Source organism: Delphinus delphis, chromosome 2 (genome assembly GCF_949987515.2).
Source record: "Delphinus delphis chromosome 2, mDelDel1.2, whole genome shotgun sequence".
Classification (NCBI taxonomy): domain Eukaryota; kingdom Metazoa; phylum Chordata; class Mammalia; order Artiodactyla; family Delphinidae; genus Delphinus; species Delphinus delphis.
The window spans coordinates 105992477-106010637 of NC_082684.1; the positions used below are offsets into that span (position 1 = coordinate 105992477).

The following is an 18161-nucleotide window of genomic DNA, read 5'->3' on the forward strand; positions in this document are numbered from 1 at the left end:
CTGGACCAGTGGTTCTCAGCTGGGGGCAATTTTACACGCCCCCCTCCAGGGGACGTTTGGCAATGTCTGGGGACACTTTTGGTTGTCATAATGGGGGTGAGGTGCGACTGGCCCCTAGTGTTTAGAGACCAGGGATGTTGCTAAACATACTACCATGCAAAGGACAGTTCCCAGAACAAGAATAACCTGGCCCAAGATGTCAATAGTGTGAGGTTGCAAAATCCTGTTCCAGTAACAAAACTGATAGGAAAATTCAACAAGAAGTCATGTTAACTGTTTTACTTTTTTGTATCAAGAGGGAGAAGGAAGGGCAGAGCTTGTTGGAGCTGCAAGGCCAGAAGGGAGGGTGAAGCTTCAGGAAGATACTGTCATGTCTCAGAGGTGGTCGCTGGCTTCCTGAGGACAAGTTCTAACGGACTCAGCTTGAGGTCCCAGGGCCCAGCATTCAGCAGGTGCCCAATGAATGTCTGCCAGACTAGACTGCACCCAAAGCACCTATTTGGTGCCCAATTGTGGGTAGCACTGCCTGGGCACTGAAGGCAAGGCAGAAGACACAGAGCCAGCAGAAGGGAAACATTAAGCTGACCAGTGACTTGGGGAGGCGGCAGAGCCAGCAGGTGAAAGGTAAGTGCGGAGCTAGCCCAGTAATTGGGAACATGAGAAGGGCTGACCGTGCTGCAATCCTGTCCCAGTGTGACCAGATACATCACCACCACATCACTTCTAGCTCCTCCCCCCACCCACACAGACACCCTGTTTTCCTGTCCTATAAAGGAGGTTTTCCCAAAGTGGTTTAGCCAGAACTGGAAGGGCCCCGCCCAGTGATGGGATAGGAGGAGGCTGACTGTTGCCCCAGCAGCGTTCAGGAGGGACCCCAGCTGTTCTGGAGCTAGATGGTGAAGTATGGGCATGCTTTATTCAGTTTTGCATGACTTAAAATTTTAATTATCTTATTCTAAAAGTTATTGTAGAAATTCCTGAAAATGCAGGTAAGCAAAAAGAAGACAACAAAAAGCTCTCAAATCCCACCCTTTTAGAGAAAATACCAATTAAATTTTGTTGTCTGCTCTTCTATGCATGTGTGGATGTGGTGCAGACATTTTGATTAAAACCAGGTGTGGGGGGACTTCCCTGGCAGTCCAGTGGTTAAGACTCTGCGCTTCCACTGCAGGGGTCGTGGGTTCGATCCCTGGTCGGGAACTAAGATCCTGCATGCCGAGTGGTGCAGCCAAAAAAAAAAAAAAAAGAAGAAAAAAGAAAAAGCCCAGGTGTGGGTGCTGCTGCGAAGGCTTTGTTTGAGGTGCCTGAGAGTGGGGCAGAGATTTTGAGAGAAAGGGTCCCCCAGAGCACTCCAAGGGGACAGTGGGAGTGCCTGAGGTAAGGGTGACTGGGTGGATTTTACCATAGGACAACGGTTGCTCTTCGGAGTCTCCCAGGTTAGCCCCAAATCCAAGGATAAAGAGAGGCCTGGCTGGCTAGACAGCTCCTCTGGCCCCCTGCTGGGAAGGTGGGAACTGGTCACAGCCCCTTCCTCCCTCAGGCCTTACCCATCAGGCCCTGCTCCACCCCACAGGTCACCCCCCAACAAGTCTGTTGCTAGACTTCTGTCACGTGGTGCCTCCTGTCCTATTAACTGCTGTGTAAAACTGATAACTGTGATCCAGAGGCCTCTGGGCTCTTAGGTCCCCAAGTCAGTGGACCTGGGCTCTGCAGGCAGTTTATTTCCTTCTGGCTTTTAAGGCCTCAGACAAATTGTTGGGAGTGATAAAGAGAACAAAACCTGCCCACAGGACTTGCTCCAGGAGAAAAAGAAAGAAGTTGGCTAGCAGTCACCAGCTGTGGCAAGCTGGGATTCTCTCCAGAGGGCTTTTCGCAAGGAGGGTGTCTTCCACATTCTTTTTCTCTTTTGCTTTTTTGGGGTTTTTTGGCCACGCCGCATGGCATGAGGGATCTTAGCTCCCTGACCAGGGATTGAACCCTTGCCCCCTGCAGTGGAAGCACAGAGTCTTAACCACGGGACCACCTGGGAATTCCCTCCACATTCTTTTTAACAACCGAATCGTTATAAAGTACAGTTGTATGGGAAACCCTAAAATAGGAGCAAGACTAAGGTGGAGATCCTCCGGGGCAAGGGCTCACTCTCTCGGTCCTCTCCTCTCTCCTCCCCTCAGTGATGCACCTCTGAGCAACAGTTGAAAGAATTCTCCTTATGCCAAAGGCAGGATTGGAGGGGCAGGCTGGCGGGAGAAACTGGGAAGCTCCAGTGCCTCTGCTGGGTGGCAGCCGTCTGAGACAGGACTAGCCCCTCCTCCCCCTCAGACCCACTGAGGCTCCCCTGGGGCCAGCCTCCAGGATGGGTGGGGCACCTAGAGGCAGACAGGATTGCTTTCTTTCCGGGTTGACCTTTCTTGTCAGTCTGAGGACAAGGGGGAAGGGCACTGCGGGACTCCGAGGCTAGATGGAACCAGCCCTGTTCCTATTTCCCCTAAATAGGTATCTCTTGCTCACAGACTTAGGAAGAACCTTGACTCACTTCCTGCCTAGGTCTGGCTGAAGAAGTATTGTTTTCCCAACTGTGGCTGATGCTGCTAGTTGGGGCCACCCCAGGGTGGCCCCTAGGAGTCTTTGCTCCCTGTGGGGGGCAGTTCCCATTCCAAGAGGGGGCCAACTGGACTTATCTCCCGGCTCAACTTTTGTTTTTTGTTTTTTTTTTTTGGATACGCGGGCCTCTCTCCGCTGTGGGCTCTCCCGTTGCAGAGCGCAGGCTCCGGATGCGCAGGCTCAGCGGCCATGGCTCACTGGCACAGCTGCTCCGCGGCATGTGGGATCCTCCCGGACCGGGGCACGAACCCATGTCCCCTGCATCGGCAGGCGGACTCTCAACCACTGAGCCACCAGGGAAGCCCCCGGCTCAACTTTTAGGACCCAACATTCTTCCCTGAGTTTCTGGTTTTTGCACTGTTTGTACAGGTGCCCAAACAGTACCTTATCCCACTAGTTGAATATTATCTCCATTTTACAGAGGGGTAAATTGAGGCTCTGAGAATTAAATAACTTGTCTAAGGTGGCAAAGTATAAAATAGTACTGCAGGGTTTTGAACGCAGGTTTGCTGGTTGACTTGTCACCTAGTGAGTTACTTTACGAATGTTACTTAACTTCTCTGGGCCTCAGTTTCCTCCTCCATAGATAGTGATACATGAAAGATCCCTAAAGGAAAATTGTATCCACCTTGCAGGGTTTGTGGTAAGGATGAAATAATTTAACACACGGAAAGAGCTGAGAACCACTCCTCGCTCTGAGAACATGCTCTGCAGTGTTCGGTGCTCGTTTTTGTCATTATCCCCAAACCGGTGTTGAAGAGGTCACAGGATAATATTGTTCTGCCAGGTTATCTCAAAGCGAGCAGGAAAGGATGGGCAGAGACTGCTCTGCGACCTTGGAATAACCCAGCCTGGGGAGCTTTTGGCCACATTTCCCCTCTTTTCTCTCTCAGCTCAAGCAGTGGTGGCCTCGGCCAAGTAGCACAGACGTTTTCTAGGGCAGGGACCCAGGGAGGGAGAGGAGCCGGCTGGTATATTGCAAGTAGCTCAGATTCAGGCTCTGCCAAAGCCCTAGATCTCTTCCAGGCTCTGAGGCCTACTAGTTGTGGTATCTTGGGCAAATTATTTAAACCTTGTGCACCTCAGTTTCCTTATCTGTAAAATGGGATTAATAATGTCAGCCTGAAAGGATTATGTAGATTAAATAATGTACATGAGAAGGAGATAATATAAAATGACTGGCCTGGTGCCTGGCAGGCGGTTGGAGTTAAAAAAAAAAAAAGTTTTTAAAAAATTAAAAGGGGATGGGCTACTTGTTCTGCTCATCCACCTGTCTATATAAATGCAAATAAAATCGTGAGTCCTCTAACTGTAGGCGACGAGGAGGTTTGCCCAGGCGCGCTGAAGCCCGACCTCAGATGGGGTACCCCAGGTGCGTCATCCCAGGGCACTTAACTCGGTCGTGCCCAAACTTGTGGCTTAGGAGTGGGGAAGTGGGGGGAGAAGGCCAGCTTCCCCAGAATCCGGCCGAGACTGGGCTCGGAGTGACGCCTCGAGCCCTTCCCAACCCCTGCCAGGAGTTCCGAGTTCGGGTCTCCGCGGCCGCCGGCCCGGGGAGCTCGCGGCGCGAAGAGCCGAGCCCGGGGCGGGGGTGCGGGCAGTGGGGCCTGGGCGACGCGCCGGGCGGCCGCGAGGGCTTTGGGATCGCTGGCCCCACTTCCTACCTGCCCCGACCGGGAGCCAGAGGCAGTGGGCGCCCCGGAAGGCCGCAAGGCCGCCGCTCGGAGCCCGGAGCTCGGGGGCTGCGGCGCTCCGGCCCCGAACGCGGGCCCGGGGCCGGGCGGCATGGGCGGCGCGGCGGGCCAGGGCGGCGGGACGGCTGCGGCGGCTGCTGGGGAGCGCGGAGGTGGCGCCGCGAGGGGGAGGGGGCGCGGCGGCGGAGGAGGAGGAGCCCGGGCCGCCGCAGCCGCTGACAGCGGCCCGAGTAAACAAGCCGCGCCGCCGCCGCGGCCCGGCCGCTGCCCCCGCCCGCGCTGGAGCCGGAGCCGAGGCCGAGGCCGAGCCCTGCCCTGGTCGCCGGCCCGGCCGAGGCCGCGCCGCCGCTCCTCCCCGCCTCCGCGCGGTGACGCTGCTGCCGGGCGCGGGGACCGCGTCGAGCCCAGGCCCCGCCGCCGGTCTCTCCGCTCGGCCGAGGGGCGCCCGAGCCGCCGCGGCGCTCGCCTGGAAAAGTTTCCCCGCCCGGGCTCCCTAGGGTAAGCGGCGAGGGCGCGGGGCCCGGTGGAGGCAGCGCGCCGGGAGCCGGGCCCGAGGAGAGCCGGCCGGACTGGGCCGCTCTGCCGGAGGAGCTGGCTCCGCGGCCCGGGCGCGCAGGCGGGGGAGGGTCGGGGTCGCTGGCGCGGAGGCAGCCCGGGCCCGGCTGCCCGCCCGGCTTTCGAAACTGGCCCCCGGGCCGGCCCCGAGGGTGAAGCCGCGGGGAGCAGGAAGGGCGCCCCGCAGCCCACCTGAGAGCGTCGGGCCCGGCTTGGCTCCCAGCCCTTGTAGGTGCCGGTACTTTTCCGCTTGGGGCCGGGGCAAGCCCTCTGACCTCAGGAAGCGCCAGCGGGGCCCCCGCTGGGGGCGGGATGGCGAGAGAATTCCAGAGGCGCCGGGTGCTCCCGCCTCCGGGCCGTCCTTCGGGGGCCGCCGCCGGCTCGCCCACTCCGCGGCTGGGGAGGGCCTGCGCTCCCGCCGGGGGAGGGGAGGAGCGGCTGTTCGCGAGGTGGAGGGGATTATTCACCGCCCGGGTCTCGTCCCCGCCTGCACACCTGAGCGGCGAGACACTCAGGTGCGGGATCCGCGGGCGCTGGGAGGCTGGCTCAGGTAGGTTCTGGGGCTGCCTCCCGCGGAGGCCTGGCCGAGACCCCTGCTGCCCCCGTGGGGTGGCTGGACTGAGGGGCGGCCTGCTTGCCAGACAGGTCTTACAGCAGTCACTTGTCAGGTCAGTACCTGCTCTCCCCGCCATCCTCTCGACCCTTGCCCCTGGGGGTGCAGACCCTCCTCCACCGGAGGGTGTCAGAATTCTTTCTGACTTGGGAAGTGGGAGGGGAACCCAGGTGATGTGGCCTAGTGAGGGCTGGGCAGCTGCTGGCCAGGTGTGGGCACAGCATAGGAGAGTAGCCAAGCCTGACCCGTCTCAACCAGAGTGGCCGAAGTTTTACGATATCCTATATTGGGCTTCCACATAACATTTGATTTTTTAAAGATTCTGTGGCTTTAAAAAAAAGTTTGAAAATCTCTGGTCTAGCAGTTTTTACCATCTAGGAAACTGAGGCCTAGAGAGAGGAAGTGACTTAAGATCACACAGAAAATGAGTAAAGATTGGAATTCAGAATTTCAGCGCAGCCTTCAGTGCCTGTTACAGGACCTGGCTTGGTGTCTCTTTGCTGGAAAGAGAGATGGGACCAGGTTTCCCAGGCAGCCCTGTCCACGCCAGACCCCCAGGGCCTGGGAAACAGCAGCTGGACCTGGGGAGGTTCAGTTCGGGTGCCTCGGAGTGGGTGTCTGTGTCAGGAGGTTCCTGGGACTGGAGAAAAGGGCTTTGACCTAGAACACAGCCACAAAGAGCACCCACAGGTCTCTCTGTGGCCACAGCCTGGAGCTGACTCCCATGTGAGAGGGCCTCACAGGAGGCTGGAACTACAGCAAGCCTCCGGGTTTGAGCCGAACTGGGACTCAGAGGGTGAGTCAGAGTCTGGGATGGGGGTGGGGAGAAGCCCATTCATTCATTGTTCTCAGTGTCTGCTCTTTTAGGAGGGGGTCCTCCCTCCCTCCCTCTCTCCCTCCCTCCCTCCCTCTCTCCCTCCCTCCCTACCTCCCTCCTTCCCTCCCTCCCTCCCTCCCTCCCGCCCTCCAGGATGCTGAGGTAGGGCTGTCTGGAGGCTTCAGGCTCTGTGAAAGCCATATCTACGGCTCACCGTGGCTGGGGATGCTGAGCAGATGAAGCCTGGTCCTTTCTTGGGGAATTGTTTGGTTGTGCCTGAAGCCCGCTTTCTTTTTGGGTGCTGCAAAGTAATTAAATAATCACCTTTACCACCAAGCAACTGCAGCTCCATCCACAATGTCCCGGAACTTGGGCTGGACGCAGATGAACCCAGTCTTGATTTGGGAGTTCCAGTACGGCTCACAGCACTGTGGTCAGGAGATGGTCTTTCTTGACATCTGAACCCAAGAGGCTGCTCTTGTGGCAAGAAGGGGAGAAGAGGGCTTGTTTCTATCTGGCTCAGCCCCTAGGGCTCCACATCCTCTGTTAAATGAGGGGCTTGGGTTTCCTTCACCCCCTAGGGCTGAATGTCTGGCTGCCCAGCCATTGCTCAGACCAGCTTTCCGGAACTAGGTCGCCCAAGGCATCATGGGGCTGTGGCTTCCAGGCCTGTCCGGGAACCCTATGGACTCTGCCCATCCAGGGTGAGGAGGAGCTGCATTGTGGATGCCTCCTGCCATCAGCTGTCAGGTTATTTTGGTGTAAACTGAAAATACTCCAGGAATTGTGTGTTGAGTCTCTCCAGCCTGCAGGGTGGGACTGCAGCAGGAGCAGGCAGGGAGGCTGACTGTGGCTGAGGGCAGTCTCTGGAAAAGGAGTGTTCCCAGTGGTGAGCCCGCCTGTCCAGCTCTCCGGGGCCTGGGTGAGATGGGGAGCTTCATTTTGCCGTCCAGCAGAGTGGCCTCCTTTGGGGCTGGGCCCTGGGAGTGGTGGGGGCATCCGGGGCCGGGTAGGCAGGCGCTCTGCTCAACAAGCTTGGCACTGAGGTGGGACACCTCCGGCAGCCCCACGGGGACCTTCCCCAGCTTCTCCCCACCCCAGGGGCTTGGCTTCTGGCTAGCCAGGGGACCTATGTGGGGACAGTTATGTGGCCCCAGGCAGAGAGGTCCTGCTGTCTGTTTGCTGAAGGAGGAAAAACAACACTCGGACTATTGATTCAGCTTCACCTTGGCGCTCCTGGCTCAGCAGCTAGTGTTTGCCCTGGCTGCCCGGGCTCAGATTACGCAAGGCTGGTGGGTGTGGAGCGACCGAGGGGGCTGCTAGAGGCCTGCAGGCCAGGGCTGGGTGGCCCCAGCGTTTCCCAGGAAACTGTATAAAAAAAGAGCCTGAGCCCCTGACTTTGCTGATGGTCTGGGCCAAAGAGGGAGGGTGAAGCCACTGCGATCCCCCCTCCCCGTGCTCAGCCCCCAAAGCCCCCATCCCACCTTAGGTTACCCAGTCTTTCTTGCCAGGGGCTGTGGGTCTTTGCAGGTAACTCCCTATGGCTGGTTCTCCTTTGCTGAACTAGGAAGCGCTAGTGAGCTGTGTAGACACCGCCCATTAAAAAACTTTAAAAAGCCAACATTTTATTCCTTTGTAAAATATACCTGGGTAATTTGGAAAATATACATGACACAAAAGAAAATAACAATTACTCATAATTCTCACCACCTTGAGAGAACGATTGTTAGCATGTGTCCTTCCAGATTATGTTTTGTGGTTTTATATAAATATACATGTATAAATAATTTTCTAAAAACAAAACGGGATTATAGGTACCTACTGCTTTATAACCCACTTTTTTTTTTTTTTTTTTTTTTTTTTTTTAATGGTACGCGGGCCTCTCACCGTTGTGGTCTCTCCCATTGCGGAGCACAGGCTCCGGACGCGCAGGCTCAGCGGCCATGGCTCGCGGGCCCAGCCGCTCCGCGGCATGTGGGATCCTCCCAGACCGGGGCACGAACCCACGTCCCCTGCATCGGCAGGCGGACTCTCAACCACTGCGCCACCAGGGAAGCCCTATAACCCACTTTTTTAAAAAATAATTAATTAATTAATTTTTGTCTGCGTTGGGTCTTCATTGCTGTGCGCGGGCTTTCTCTTGTTGTGGCTAGCGGGGGCTCCTCTTCGTTGTGGTGCAAGGGCTTCTCATTACGGTGGCTTCTCTTGTTGTGGAACCTGGGCTCTAGGAGTGCAAGCTTCAGTAGCTGTGGCACGAGGGCTTAGTAGTTGTGGCCCACGGGCTTAGTTGCTCTGCGGCATGTGGGATCTTACCTGACGAGGGCTCAAACCCCTGTCCCCTGCAGTGGCAAGAGGGTTTTTTTTTTTTTTTTTTTGCGGTACACGGGCCTCTCACTGTTGTGGCCGCTCCCGTTGCGGAGCACAGGCTCCAGATGCGCAGCCTCAGTGGCCATGGCTCACGGGCCCAGCCGCTCCACGGCATGTGGGATCTTCCCGTACCGGGGCACGAACCCGTGTCCCCTGCATCGGCAGGCGGACTCTCAACCACTGTGCCACCAGGGAAGTCCCTATAACCCACCTTTTTAAAAAAATAATAAAATTAATTAATTAATTTATATTTGGCTGCATTGGGTCTTTGTTGCTGCGCACGGGCTTTCTCTAGTTGCGGCGAGCAGGGGCTACTCTTCGTTGCGGTGTGCGGGATTCTCATTGCGGTGGCTTCTCTTGTTGTAGAGCACGGGCTCTAGGCACATGGGCTGCAGTAGTTGTGACACGCGGGCTCAGTAGTTATGGTTCGCGGGCTCTAGAGCGCAGGCTCAGTAGTTGTGGCACACGGGCTTAGTTCCTCCGCAGCATCTTCCCAGACCAGGGCTCGAACCCGTGTCCCCTGCATTGGCAGGCGGATTCTTAACACTGCGCCACCAGGGAAGTCCCTAACCCACCTTTTTGACTTTAATTCTGGCAAGCATTTATTCAGTTGTTGCTTCTTATTTTGAGGGACTCAAGTCTTGGTCTTCTTCATCCCACTTCCGTATTCTTGCGTGTGGAGGCGGTCCTTCTGTCCATCTATCCGGCTCACCTTGGGGGCCTGGATTTTCACCCCTCCCCGCCAGAGCCCCTTTCAGGCCTGGAGTGAGCCGTGGGGTGGGAAGGCAGCTTTAGTGTGTGGCTGGGGAGCGACTGACTCTCCCTCTTCTCCTCCCTTGTTCCTCTCAGAACCGGCAGCCCTCATCCTCCCCGCGCAGTCCCGCCCGTCTTGGTCCCATGCCCCCGCCAGTCAGCCCCGGGCCACAGGCAGTGAGCAGGCACGCGGGAGCCGAGGCCCTGTGACCAGGCCAAGGAGACGGGGGCTCCGGGGTCCCGGCCACCTGTCCCCCCCATGGAGCTGAGGCCCTGGTTGCTATGGGTGGTAGCAGCAGCAGGAGCCTTGGTCCTGCTGGCGGCCGATACCCGTGGCCAGAAGGTCTTCACCAATACCTGGGCCGTGCGCATTCCTGGAGGCCCAGCCGTGGCTGACAGTGTGGCACGCAAGCATGGCTTCCTCAACCTGGGCCAGGTAGGTGTTCTTCCCTCCTGCTGGCCGAGGCATAGGACATCGCCAGGGGGTGGGGCCAATGAGGGCAGGGGTTCCAGCACCCAGAGCAGGAACTCTGGGGCTTGTCTTCTCAGGGGCATCTGGGTAGTAGGCATGTTATGGGTGGCTTGTCCTGCGCTGGGGCTTCTAGCCTAGGTTGCTCAGTGGACCAGTGTATCCCAGGGGGGTGAGTCCCCCTCGGCCCCCTGCACCTCCTTGCGGGGTCCTGGGCGGGGAGCAGATGCCCACCACCCCCTGCCGTGGTGAGCCTCCCCTTGCAGCCGGTTGTCCACCCCCATCCCCCGCCTCCATGGGGACTGGCAGATGGAAAGCCCGGCTCAGTCTCCCTGCTCTGTTGCAGATCTTCGGCGACTATTACCACTTCTGGCATCGAGCGGTGACAAAGCGGTCCCTGTCACCTCACCGCCCGCGGCACAGCCGGCTGCAGCGGGAACCTCAAGTGAGTGCGGCCCCAGCCCCTCCTGCTGCCACCCTTCCCTTTCCGTTCTCAGGAGGCCTCGCTCTCCCTCCCTGTTCCTCCAGCCACACCATCTCTCCCTCACTCCCTCACAGGTACAGTGGCTGGAGCAGCAGGTGGCAAAGCGACGGACCAAACGGGACGTGTACCAGGAGCCCACGGACCCCAAGTTTCCCCAGCAGTGGTACCTGGTACGTTGCCTGCCTGGCGCATCCATCCATCCACTGAGGGGTCCCGTGAGTGGGTGAGGCTGACTTCAAGGCCTCCTGTCAGTCTTCCTCTGTCTGCTGAGTAATCTTTCTCCAGCCCATCCTGCTGAGCCCTGGGGAGCACCCTCCCAGAGTTCTTTATAATTCCATGAGCCCAGACAATCAGTGGTGGCATTTGAGGAGTAGGGGCGGGTGGAGAAGGAGCTTTTGGGGGTGGCAAAGGGATTCTCCAAGGTTCCAGTAACCTCACCCAGCAACCACATCTCGTAAGTGCTGGGTGACGGGGGTGGGTGTCTCTGCAGTCTGGTGTCACCCAGCGGGACCTGAACGTGAAGGAGGCCTGGGCCCAGGGCTACACGGGGCGTGGCATTGTGGTCTCCATTCTGGACGATGGCATCGAGAAGAACCACCCGGACTTGGCAGGCAATTATGTGAGGAGGTCAGGGAGGGAGGTAGCCATCCCTGGCGAGGGGAGTCCAGGGATGGTCCTGTTCTGCTGGTGGGTTCAGGCTGACCCTGATAATGGCCATGTCCTTTCCAGGATCCTGGGGCCAGCTTCGATGTCAATGACCAGGACCCTGACCCCCAGCCTCGGTACACGCAGATGAATGACAACAGGTAAGAATCTGCTTCCCTTCTGTTTTCCGCTGAGGAAGCAGATGTGCCCTTCCTGAGAGGCTGAAGTCTTTTCCATAGTCCTGGTCTAGCTGGGGCTCTGAGGGAAGGTTCGGTCTGAGTGGAGGTGGCCATAGGCCAAGAGGAGGGGGGGGTGTGGTCTGTGTACAGATGTGGGACAGCAAAGGTAGAGGGGCGTGCATGTGGCCCTTCCTGCTCCTCAGGCTGCACCCACCATGCTCTGTCCACTGTTAATGCTGTGCTCTTGGCCCCGGCAGGCATGGCACACGGTGTGCAGGCGAGGTGGCTGCAGTGGCCAACAACGGTGTCTGTGGCGTAGGCGTGGCCTACAATGCCCGTATTGGAGGTGGGTGTAGGCCTTGGCCACCCGGTCTTTGGGACGACCCTTCCAGTGGGATTCTTCTCTGTTCACTTCCCATCCACCCAGTGTCTGCCGCTTTCCTGCTGTGGATCCTTTTGACTGCACGGCTCTTCTTTAGAGGGTTCTTAGTAACTCAAAAAGCTGAACCCCCTGTGCTGGTGGCCCTGTGCTGTGGGGTGGAGGGAGTGTTTCTTAGCAGGAGTCTCCCTAACTCCTCACTGTCCACTCCGAGTCCTTACATGGCAGGCCTTGATCACCATGCTCCTTTGGGACCCCAGAGACTCATCCTAGTCCAGAATGTGTAGTTGGGGCCCAGGGAGCTCTCCCCTTTTCCCCTGCGTCTTGTCTTCGAAAGGCAGAGGCTGGCCAGGGAGTTAGGGGCTCAGGGTTTCCCAGCACCATCCTCTGCCCTCCCCTGCCCATCCTCTGGGTGCAAGGCTGGGTGTGCTCCAGGGAGTGCTCCTGGCAGCTGGACCCACGCAGCATCCCTCTCCCCGCCCCCCTCCATGACCAGGGGTGCGCATGCTGGACGGTGAAGTGACAGATGCGGTAGAGGCACGCTCGCTGGGCCTGAATCCCAACCACATCCACATCTACAGCGCCAGTTGGGGCCCCGAGGACGACGGCAAGACCGTGGATGGGCCAGCCCGCCTTGCTGAGGAGGCCTTCTTCCGGGGGGTCAGCCAGGTGAGGTGGGGGTCCTGGCCCCACCCTAGAAACCAGGCCCAGCCTCTGGGGGCAAACTAGGCGCTACCTTTTCCATAGTTCTTTGTTTTTTTCTGTTCCTATTTATTTATTCTTGTGTTTAATTTTAATTTACACAAAGTTTGTTTATTAAATGTTATTAAAATGTTAAGGAACTAGAAAGACAGAAAAAGAGAAAAGTAAATACTAATTACCCATAATTCCACCCTTTGGAATCACCACTCAGAGCATTTTGGTTGGTGGTCTGAGTCTCTTTTTTTCTGTGCAAAAAAGGTTGAGATCCACCAGGGGTCTCCCAGGGGAACAGAGGCTGGATAGAGAGTCCCCGGAGAAGGAGGCTCCATCCTTCTCAGCCTCGAGCAGCATCTTCCTGCCAGGCCTCCCCCAAGTCCTGTTCTCGAGTGACCCCAGCCCACTCTGTCCACAGGGCCGCGGGGGGCTGGGCTCCATCTTTGTCTGGGCCTCTGGGAACGGGGGCCGGGAACATGACAGCTGCAACTGCGACGGCTACACCAACAGCATCTACACGCTGTCCATCAGCAGCGCCACGCAGTCTGGCAACGTGCCCTGGTACAGTGAGGCCTGCTCGTCCACGCTGGCCACAACCTACAGCAGTGGAAACCAGAACGAGAAGCAGATCGTGAGTCCTGCCCCGGGGTGGCGGCTGGGGAAACGAGGCTGCTTGCTGGCTCTGCCCGGGGCCCCCTTTCCAACCCCATCTGCCTTCCACCCGCACGTGGCTGGGTGGTGGTGGCTAAAGCATCATGGGATGGGGGCTAGGGAGCTCTCCAAGACTCCTGGAGACTGTGGAGCCATCGGTGAAGCCCCTGAGAAGACTCTCCTTGAAAATATGCATTGCTCTTAATGATCGCCAACCTTCAGTTCAATCCTCTCATTCCTCGGGAAAGGGCCAGGTATCGGCCTGTCTACAGCAAGTTAGCAAGGCAGCAGGTGGGACCAGGGTTTCTTGGCCCTGGCTCCCCACTCCTGTTTATGGTGCTTAGGGCCTGTGGACAGAGGGAGGGCAGGCAGGTGGCCCCCCTCTGGTGCCCTCCCCGCATTACAGGCCCAACATCATTGTCCTCCTGGTAGGTGACCACTGATCTGCGGCAGAAGTGTACGGAGTCTCACACAGGCACCTCTGCCTCTGCCCCCTTGGCAGCGGGCATCATCGCTCTCACCCTGGAGGCCAAGTAAGTGGGTGGGGGCTGAGGCGCAACCCTGTCCCCACCAGCGCCCCCTGCCAGGCAGGCCTTGGTCTCCAGCTTCTCTCCGAAGAGATAGCCCCCAAGCCTCTCCGTCCCTCCTCTGCAGTAAGAACCTCACCTGGCGGGACATGCAGCACCTGGTGGTACAGACCTCAAAGCCAGCCCACCTCAATGCTAACGACTGGGCCACCAATGGTGTGGGCCGCAAAGGTGAGGACAGGGCTGGATTGGGAGTTGCGGGGGCCCTGTGTGCCTCCCAGCTGACCCCGCCTTCCCTGCCCCACAGTGAGCCATTCGTATGGCTACGGGTTACTGGACGCAGGTGCCATGGTGGCTCTGGCCCAGAACTGGACGACGGTGACCCCTCAGCGGAAGTGCATCATCGACATCCTCACTGAGCCCAAGTGAGGGCTGGACCCTGGCTGGGAGGGGGCAGGTGGGACCTGAGGGGCGCAGGGGTGCCCGCTGGTCCCCCTGGGCCAGGCTGATAGACCATCACGGTGCTCTCTGCGCAGGGACATCGGGAAGCGTCTGGAGGTGCGGAAGACTGTGACCGCCTGCGTGGGGGAGCCCAGCCACATCACGCGGCTGGAACACACTCAGGCGCGGCTCACCCTGTCATACAACCGCCGCGGTGACCTGGCCATCCACCTGGTCAGCCCCATGGGCACCCGCTCCACCCTGCTGGCCGCCAGGTGCTTGCCCTCTCCTCTGTCCAGCTTGTCCTGTCCCTCACATCCACGTGCATTCGTTCATTCACTCACACAGCCCTGAAGGGCACCAAATACTTTTCCCCTGTTGGCATTTTGGGAAGGATGGTTTTTGTCCTATGGGACTGTCCCATGTTGCAGGAATCCCTGATTCTGCCCATTAAATGCCATGTCTGTGTGCCTTCCCATGTGTAGTACCCTTGCACATTTCCAGAATCTTCTGGTTGAGAACATTTGGCATTCTGGGAAACACCCAGCAGGCACTTCCAGCCCAGCGGGGTTCTGCTGCACCGGGGGAGGGGGTGTGGTCCGTGTGCTGTGGGCTCGGTGTCGCCTGGCTGGGGTCTGCGGAGGCCTCAGGCAGCCATGTGCACCTTCCTCCCCAGGCCGCACGACTACTCTGCAGACGGGTTTAACGACTGGGCCTTCATGACGACCCATTCCTGGGACGAGGACCCCTCTGGCGAGTGGGTCCTGGAGATAGAAAACACCAGTGAAGCAAATAACTATGGTATTGGGGGTGCTCGAGGGCTGGGGATGGAGGAGGGGCGCTGGCGGAGTCTGGGGTGCCGGGCGTGGCTTCTGACTTTTGCTTCCCCCCTCAATTAGGGACACTGACCAAGTTCACCCTCGTGCTGTACGGCACAGCCCCCGAGGGGCTGCCCACACCTCCTGAGAGCATCGGCTGCAAGACCCTCACGTCCAGCCAGGCCTGTGTGGGTCAGTCGTGGGTGCTGCAAGGGCTTGGGAACCTGCGGCTGGGGACAGAGGGCGCCTGTCCTAAAGGAGGAAAAGGGGTGTGAAGGGATGCTGGGACCCCAGGGTGACCACAGTCCTGGGGCGGGTGGGAGCTCCTGGGGACAGCGGTGACTGCCTGGGGCTGCAGGTCCACAGGCTGCCACTGTCGTGGGGCTCAGGGCCCAACAGCCATGGGCGGCTTGGCTGACGCCCACCTTCTGCCCTGTGCCGGCAGTGTGCGAGGAAGGCTTCTCCCTGCACCAGAAGAGCTGTGTCCAGCGCTGCCCTCCAGGCTTCACTCCCCAAGTCCTCGACACGCACTACAGCACCGAGAACAACGTGGAGATCATCCGGGCCAGCGTCTGTGCCCCCTGCCACGCCTCGTGTGCCACGTGCCAGGGGCCAGCCCCCACAGACTGCCTCAGCTGCCCCAGCCACGCCTCCCTGGACCCTGTGGAGCAGACGTGCTCCCGGCAAAGCCAGAGCAGCCGTGAGTCGCCACAGCCGCAGCAGCCGCCGCCCGCGGAGGTGGAGGCAGAGCCGCGGCTGCGGGAGGGGCTGCTGCCCTCACACCTGCCCGAGGTGGTGGCCGGCCTCAGCTGCGCCTTCATCGTGCTGGTCTTCGTCACTGTCTTCCTGGTCCTGCAGCTGCGCTCGGGCTTCAGCTTCCGAGGGGTGAAGGTGTACACCATGGACCGTGGCCTCATCTCCTACAAGGGGCTGCCCCCCGAAGCCTGGCAGGAGGAGTGCCCGTCCGACTCAGAAGAGGACGAGGGCCGGGGCGAGAGGACCGCCTTTATTAAAGACCAGAGCGCCCTTTGACGAGCGCCTACTGCCCGCCCCTTCGAGCCCATCCCCTCCTGGGGCACTTTTTAATTCACCAAAGTATTTTTTTATCTTGGGACTGGGTTTGGACCCCAGCTGGGAGGCAAGAGAGGCAGAGACGGCTTCCCACCCTACCCTTGGGCCCCCCGGCTGCCTGAGGTGGGACCCCAGGACCAGCTGGGGAGCAGGGGAGGGCCTCTGCCCACCCCCAGCACGCCTGCGTGTGGAGAAAGGAGTGAAACCTTTAGGGCAGCTTTCCAAGGTCCAGGCCCCAGCCAGAGTTCCCTGCGGAGTGAAGAGGGGCAGCCCTTCCCTTATGGGATTCCTGACCTGGGCTGCAGTTCTCGCCCCTTCCCTGTCCCTCTAAAGCAATAATGGTCCCCATCCAGGCAGCAGGGAGGCTGGCCTAGGGGGTATTTGAAGGAGGAGGCCACCTCTCTAAGGGCTTTTGCATCCCTGACCCCGTCCCCCACCTCTGGTGAGCCTCGGGCGGAAGCAGTAAGCGAAGGAAGGGACCAAGGCAAGGCAGGCACTTCCAGGGTGCACACGTGTGTGTCCCTTTGCCCACCTCCACTACAGCTGGCTGCCTGCTGAGTGAGGCTGGCCCAGCCCCGTGCTGGTATGCTGACCACCCTCCCCTCTCTGGCACCCTCTTCTCCTGCCAGGGCCCAAGTCCCTGTTTTCTGAGCCCGGGGCTGCCTGGGCTGTTGGCACTCACAGTCCCGGAGCCCCTGGGTGGGTGGTGGGGAGGGACGGTGGCCCAGCCGGCCTCTCCCGCCTCCCACCCGATGCTGCTTTCCCCTGTGGGGATCTCAGGGGCTGTTTGAGGATATATTTTCACTTTGTGATTATTTCACTTTAGATGCTGATTTTTTTTTTTTTTTTGGTATTTTTAATGGGGGTAGCAGCTGGACCATCCACCTTCCCACACCCACTGTCCACCCTGCTGTTCCCCCCGGCTGCCCTGGCCCTGAGGTGTGGGGGTCTGCAGCGTGTTGCTGAGGAGTAGTTGAGCCCCGGGTCCTGAAGAGGCAGGCCAGGCCAGGCGGGCCCTAGGAAAGGAGGAGTACGATAGAAGGGGCAGGCTGTCGTCCATTTCAGATGGGGCTCCTCGTGCCAAGGGCTCATGGGTCAGTGGTTCTCCAAGTGCCAGGGGTGGGCAGGCAGTGGCACTGAGCCCCCTCCAACACTGTGCCCTGGTGGAGAAAGCACTGACCTGTCCTGCCCCCCAAGGCCCCCTCTTCTGACGTGCCTTTTGTACCCCTCCCATTAGGACAATCAGTCCCCTCCCATTTGGGAGCCCCCTTTTCTTTCTCTCCCCTAGCCCCTCCTGACACCCAGCCACCTGCCCAGGGGCACCCCCGCCTCTCCCATCCCCCCCACCCTTGTGGCCAGCCCAGCTGGTTTTGTAAGATACTGGGTTGGTGCACAGTGATTTTTTTTTTTTTCTTGTAATTTAAACAGGCCCAGCATTGTTGGTTCTATTTAATGGACACGAGGTAATGTTAGAGGTTTTAAAGTGATTAAACGTGCAGACTATGCAAACCAGGCCTGGTCTCCAGTGTGGTGATGTTCTTCCCAGGACCTGGGGCTGCGTCCAGGATGGGGTGTGGGTGAGGGCTGGGGCGAGTTACATGCCCACATGATGTCCTGCCTACCTGTAAGTGCCCAAAGTCCACCTCCCGAGGCGTTCAGAGCCTTCTTTAGGTGGGGTGTGGAAGGGACAGCAGCTGGAGACAAGCCCCAAGCCCCAGGGGTGGGACTAGCTGAGCACCTCCACCCCCACAGGCCTGGACTCCAGCAGGGTGGAGAGTGATGGCCTGTGTCCAGTTGCTCAGGGTCTCCCTTGGCTGAAGTAGCCTGGCCGCTGAGGCCTTCAGTGGGGCCTAACTGGACCAAGATGGTTTTTGCTGGGGAGATCCTGAGTCCCACACTGGGAACGCCATACCTCTCCACTCCCCAGCCCAGGCCCCTCGCCTGCCACAGGTCTCCCTTGGGACAGGAAGCCCCTGCCTGGGGGTGGAGGAGCCGTGCCAGTTCCACCAGGATCTGTGCCTGAGGAGCAGGCCTCTCCTCGGGATATTTACTTGGAAATTTTATTCAAATGGAGGCTGGCGCCTGAGCTCTCCTTGGGGAATCCAGTGGGGTGGGGAAGGCCTGGACTAGGCTTCCCCCTTCCTCTTCTGGGGCCGCCCTGGCCTGCTGCTCAGACCGCCCGCCCGCCCCCAGGCTCTGGACCCCCAGACTCCCCGGCCCGACGCGATCCTGCAGCCCGGCCCTGTGCCAGGCGCCCACCGCCGCCCCCTTGGGCCGTTCCCCGTGTTCCCCGGCGCTGTCCGGGCCCTGGGGAGTGCCGGGCGCAGGCTGCTCTCTTCTGGGCCATTCTTTCCCAGCCCCCTCCTCCCTTCCGTTTCCGTGGCCGTGTGGCCGGCTGAGG

At 59.2% G+C, this 18161-nt stretch overlaps 1 protein-coding gene across 11 annotated transcripts; it reads left to right on the forward strand.

The window, feature by feature from the left end:
• The first annotated feature begins 306 nt into the window (after window positions 1-306).
• On the forward strand, window positions 307-17268 carry FURIN (furin, paired basic amino acid cleaving enzyme). Of its 11 annotated transcripts, XM_060005384.2 has the most exons (17): window positions 4480-4793; window positions 6914-7030; window positions 9497-9836; window positions 10216-10314; window positions 10428-10523; window positions 10844-10972; window positions 11083-11159; window positions 11435-11523; window positions 12053-12225; window positions 12671-12883; window positions 13336-13436; window positions 13558-13661; window positions 13738-13855; window positions 13967-14146; window positions 14548-14672; window positions 14771-14881; window positions 15135-17268. In XM_060005384.2, exons 3-17 carry the CDS (start codon window positions 9660-9662, stop codon window positions 15719-15721), a joined length of 2379 nt encoding a protein of 792 aa, XP_059861367.1. In that variant the 5' UTR covers window positions 4480-4793; window positions 6914-7030; window positions 9497-9659; the 3' UTR covers window positions 15722-17268. The 11 variants fall into 11 exon arrangements, with proteins under 11 accessions (XP_059861366.1, XP_059861362.1, XP_059861369.1 ...); XM_060005383.1 differs by lacking the exons at window positions 4480-4793; window positions 6914-7030 and adding an exon at window positions 307-624; XM_060005379.1 differs by lacking the exons at window positions 4480-4793; window positions 6914-7030 and adding an exon at window positions 792-901.
• Window positions 17269-18161: the final 893 nt, after the last annotated feature.

What these genes read in the sequence shown, in the direction of transcription:
- FURIN (XM_060005383.1), top strand. Translation starts at nt 9,660, where the DNA reads ATGGAGCTGAGGCCCTGGTTGCTATGGGTGGTAGCAGCAGCAGGAGCC. An exon ending in GCTTCCTCAACCTGGGCCAG is followed by an intron (nt 9,837 to 10,215) that starts GTAGGTGTTCTT and finishes GCTCTGTTGCAG; the next exon opens with ATCTTCGGCGACTATTACCA. An exon ending in GTCCAGCCAGGCCTGTGTGG is followed by an intron (nt 14,882 to 15,134) that starts GTCAGTCGTGGG and finishes CTGTGCCGGCAG; the next exon opens with TGTGCGAGGAAGGCTTCTCC.